The sequence below is a fragment of the Quercus suber genome, unplaced genomic scaffold (genome assembly GCF_002906115.3).
Source record: "Quercus suber isolate HL8 unplaced genomic scaffold, Cork oak 2.0 scaffold_651, whole genome shotgun sequence".
NCBI lineage: Eukaryota > Viridiplantae > Streptophyta > Magnoliopsida > Fagales > Fagaceae > Quercus > Quercus suber.
Window position 1 is genome coordinate 48,665 of NW_027070092.1, and position 5,537 is coordinate 54,201.

Genomic DNA, 5,537 nt, shown 5'->3' on the forward strand with positions numbered 1-5,537 from the left:
GACAGGATCCACAGGGCATTCTGGAGAGTGCCATGTTGCCATGACAACATCAGGTTCAGCATCGTTAAAACCAGAGGCAATTAAGACATCAACAATGTAGGAACGCTCCCAGCTCTCTTCAGTTTCACCCAGTCCCTTATCATTCGGATGCCCAATGGATCCTTCCCCAACTTCTTCATCACTTGAGACATGCATGGGTCCCTCTGCATATGCTTCTGACTCCAACTTGAGTAGATGAAGTTGCATCCGAAGCCCTAAAAACAGACAAGGCAATGGAACTTGAGTGGGTGAGACTTACAAGAAAGAACTTGCAAACATATGCTGATAGTACGCTCCAAACAATAAGGAGTTATTCATTTTTGAACCACAAAGCAATTCAACTAAGCTAGTAAAATGAACATTTATGAAAGGATGACATTTAAAAAACAAAAGTGAAAGTGGCAAAAAAAAGTACATAACCATTGTTTCAATCTTGGCAACAAGTTGTTAAGNTGGCGGTGATCAAGGAAGAGAGATCTGGGCGGAGAAAACAGAGAAAGATAGAGGGAGGCCTTGCCAATTTGTGGGTATCGAAGCTTTTGAGAGAGTGAGATTGAGAGATGATGATAAGGACGAAGAGGAGGATGGGGAGGTGGAGGATGAAGATGATGATAAGCAGAAAAATTTCTTTTTCTGGGCAACCATGTTCTTAGGGAAGAAGAACAATTATTTTTAATTAAAATTTTTAATATTTTTATTTTAAAATTATTGATAACTAAAATTTTATTTTATTTTAAAATAAAATAAAATATTTTTAATATTTTTTAATTCTGCCGTTTGCCACGTCAGCAATATCTGTTTATGATGTAATGACAGGGACCAAATGGGAACCGTTTTTAAGAATAGGGACTAAAAGCGGTAAAAATAAAATGTAGAGACTAAAATAGAAATCGCCTGAAAATGTAGGGACTAAAATGTGTTTTTCGCCATAAAAAATCTTAGGATGTCCTAATTAAAGAGGAAAGAAATATATTTAAATTAAAAGTATCAGGTTGGTTTGTTACGTAATTCATTACGTAATGCTTAATAGCTCATTCTATTTTTTATATCTTATAAAATTATTAGGTTGATTTGATTCTTTAGTGCAGATCGCATAAATCCAAAAGTGAAATTATATACACACAAATATTTCCTTCTGGTTCTGTTATATATATATATATATATAAATTCAATAGGTTTTGAATCTATTATTTCCATTCCGTAACGATTACTCTTTATTTATCGTAGCTTGGTATTGATTTGATATACCAACTTTCTATCTTATGCATTTATCTAAAATTTGTCTCATGAATTCTTAAATCTGTTAATTAATTAGGCATATCTTAGCCCTTCAAATTATTATTATTTTTCCTTTACATGTTTGTACTCGAGTATTTGATTTTCTTTTTTGTTTTTTTGTTTTAATCCCCTTTGTGGTGTAGTTCAAAGCTCCATCCCTAACTTTCAACTTTTCAAATGGCCTCAAAAACCTCATCCATGTTTTAGTGGATGTCCTTCATCTAGAAAACCCTTACTATATATACTAATTCAAACAATTATAATCATAGGCAAACTGGTTATACATATAATTAGCTCTCACAAACTCAGTGTTCTTAGTTTAGAAACCCCTATGTATCTTGTATATCAAGCAGTATAAACAAAGGGTAACTTTACTAGCTATCACAAACTCGACTTCTTTGTGTGTGAGAGAGAGAGCATGGACACCATTGACAGTGAGCTCCATGAACCCATATTACAATCAAAACCACCAACACCAGAGACAGTGAGTTCTGAACTAGAAGATACCCTATCCAACACTGAGATTTCAAACTTTAGCCGCCTAAAATCCGGTACATGGATTGAACTGAAAACTCTCTTTCGCCTAGCAGCACCTGCGGTAGTGGTTTACTTACTCAACAATGTCACTTCCATGTCCACACAAATCTTTTGTGGTCATCTAGGCAATCTTGAGCTCGCTGCTGCCTCTCTTGGTAACAATGGTATCCAAATATTCGCCTATGGCCTCATGGTATGTATACCTCAACACTAAAGTACTATAACCTCATCTCATTTTGTACACATTTTTGTTACACTTACAAGATATTACAACTTTGATAAAAGTGAAAAAGCAAGTCATATGTGATCGACACTGATTAATCTGTTGATTGGCTAGCTTGGAATGGGAAGCGCAGTGGAAACACTATGTGGGCAGGCTTATGGTGCTCACAAGTTTGAAATGCTAGGCATATATCTTCAGCGATCAATGATCCTACTCATGTGTACTGGGGTCTTAGTTATGTTCATCTACATCTTCTCCAAGCCCCTCTTGCTTGCTTTAGGTGAATCAAATTCCATTGCATCCGCGGCTGCAATTTTTGTCTATGGTCTTATCCCACAAATCTTTGCCTATGCTGCTAATTTTCCCATACAAAAGTTTCTGCAAGCACAAAGCATAGTGGCACCTAGCTCGTACATCTCTGCAGCTACACTAGTTGTGCATTTACTATTGAGCTGGATTGTGATTTACAAACTGGGCTGGGGATTGTTGGGTGCGGCATTGATGTTGAGCTTTTCATGGTGGATCATAGTGATTGCGCAGTTTGTGTACATATTGGTGAGTGACAGGTGCAAATACACATGGACTGGACTTAGCTGGCAAGCTTTTTCTGGGCTCTGGGACTTTTTGAAATTATCTACTGCATCAGCTATCATGCTATGTCTGGAGACTTGGTATTATCAGATACTTGTATTGATTGCTGGGTTGCTCCAAAATGCTGAGATTGCTTTGGACGCTCTCTCCATTTGGTAAGAAAAGCCCTACTCTATTCTTCTTGACCCCACTTGTGTGCTTGGGACCACTTGTGTGCTTGTGAGTGTTGTGGGGAACTTTAGAATATGCCCATAGTTTAGAGTTTAGCGAAAACACATTCAATTGAGTGTGTCTTAGATTTTGGGAGTAACTCTATCCCGATAATCACACTTTTTATTATTATTATTATTTTACATGACAGATTATGAATAACTATCTATTACTTTTACATAAATCACTTATAACCGCCACATAATAAAGTTGTGACACAACAAAAAAGTTTTATCATGAACTTTTTTCATTTTGGTTCGGACCACCAATTTTGGTCTCTTTGGATTTTTCGGATATGGACAAAAGAAAGAGTAGAAGCTAGATCATGTCGAGTGGAATAATCGAGAAAAATATGTTGTTGGTTGAGGGTCAAATAGATCCGCTAGCTACCCGAACAACAAACAGTCAACTAAGAACTTTCTAATTTCTATTTATTCGGCTACCGTTCCTTCTTTCATTCATTCTTTTTAGGCTGACTTATTTACGTGAAGAGAAAGCAGCTAGTGTTTCACCTTTGTCTTGTACCCTATCACAGTCATTTTTGTCTTTTCCTTAAAAATCAACCAAATTTAACTGATGAAGTATAAAAGGAATCACTACGATTAAGACAAATGATTTTATATCTTTCATATATATATATATATATATATAATTAATGTGAACATGATTAGGAACACACAAAAAAGTAGTGACTGATTGGTCTGTTAGTTTTTTTTTTCCTACGTATAATTAATAATTTTTTTTTTCACAACTGTTAAGTGGTCTATTATGATTAATACATAATCAAAGTAGTTTTAGTGATTCATACACATGAAAAGTAATGTTTCTTCAATATTCACTATTTATCACCCAACAATACTATGAACACAACAAATTTCACAATATTTAAGGTGGTAAATTGTGATTATATAGTATCAATTTTAAACGGGATCATAATTGACCTCACTTTTATGAGTAGTATTATAGGTACTATTAGTTTTGGTACATTAGTTTTACAAAATAATGTGTCATCAATTAGAAAAAACAATTCAAAATTCAATTATGAGGTAATTAAAATTCATAAATTACATTTATTACCACACCAGTTTATAAGCTTTATGTAATAAAACTTATATCATTTTAATATTTTTTTTCACTTTTATTATACACTAATGACTACTTATCACCTTACTTTATACTCTATCTAATTTGACCTATGTATTATAATGTATATACTTATGGTTTAGATTATCAAAAAAGTATAAACTTTACAAGAAAGGTGAAAAAGATGGTGTAAAGGCTAACGTGAAAATTGAATGGGATAGTGGAAATCTAAAACATGCGGGCTTTTGTGTTTTTGACTGTAACAAATACGCACTTTTTCCACAAAAGAAGTTTTACTGCGAGGTCAATAAAAAGAAAAAATAAATAAATAAATAAGAAAAGAAGAAAGAAGAAGAATGATAGGTACTAATGAGTAGCATGATTTTGTGGTTGCAGCATGACCGTATCAGGATGGGTCTACATGATATCAGTGGGTTTCAATGCTGCTGCAAGGTTAGCATTTATGTGGTTCTTATTAATTTAGATGTGTTTTTTGTAACAAATATTATTGCATATATAGTAACAACTAACAACATTAATGAAAAAATTGATATCTAACTGTACGTTTACCGCAAAATATATAAACAATAAACTAGTGTAAGGGTGAGCAATGAGCTAGGAGCTGGACATCCAAAATCTGCAGCATTTTCTGTGGTGATAGTAACACTAAGTTCTTCAGTCATCGCGGTGATCTGCGCCATCCTTGTTCTTATCTTGAGGCATGTCATTAGCTATGCATTTACGAGTGGTTCAACGGTGGCTGATGCTGTCTCAGAACTCTCTCCCTTCCTTGCCATATCTATCATACTCAATGGAATCCAACCCGTTTTGTCTGGTAAGAATTTTGGTCTCTCCAATAATAAATTTCTTGTAACTAGTACTTTACCATTAATTCTTGACTTTCTTGTGTTTGGTAATGATGTGATTCTCTATTTTTTTAGGTAATTATTTTCTTGTACTTGTTATTATCTAGCTAGAGAGCACATTAAAGTGTGACAACATACCTAGCAGTGCCAATAGTACGATATACCATAAAGAAAACAGAATTTTTCTAGCTACCACTTTGCTAAATCATTGCAGTTGAAAAATGCACGTGCGTGACAATTTTTGATATTACTACATGTGGTCCATTATGATATATAGGGTAAGCACAAGATTAAGCTGAGCACCCTTTAATCAAATGTGTACATAACACATGCAGTAACACATGACTTTTGTGAGTCACCACGCATGGTCATGCCTGATTGAAAACCCTAATAATTGAAATAGTTTTATAATCTATATAGTGACTTTTGGGTGAGTGTAGTTCCTTTGTTCCACATACACGCAAGAATACTTTCATTGAATAAGACCTAAAACCCTATTTAAAAAAAAAAAAACCAATAGACCAACCAAGGTTATATATGTACGATCTTGTCTTCACTTTTCCAATCTGATATAGTCACTTTGTCACTGCTATTAGGAATTAAATAACCAAGTTAGAGCTAGCTTTTCAGTACTCTAAGACAAAATTGATGAAGTGTAGTTTGCAAAGCAATAAAATATTCTCCCGTTGAGAAAAAAAAAAAAAAAAAAA

General features: G+C 34.1%; 1 protein-coding gene across 1 annotated transcript; it reads left to right on the forward strand.

Moving 5' to 3' along the window:
* Window positions 1-1,677: 1,677 nt before the first annotated feature.
* LOC136064247 (protein DETOXIFICATION 40-like) lies at window positions 1,678-5,365 on the forward strand. The gene is made up of 4 exons (XM_065765772.1): window positions 1,678-2,047; window positions 2,192-2,823; window positions 4,358-4,414; window positions 4,558-5,365. The coding sequence occupies exons 1-4, from the start codon at window positions 1,736-1,738 to the stop codon at window positions 4,904-4,906; spliced, it is 1,350 nt and encodes a 449-aa protein (XP_065621844.1). The 5' UTR covers window positions 1,678-1,735; the 3' UTR covers window positions 4,907-5,365.
* Window positions 5,366-5,537: the final 172 nt, after the last annotated feature.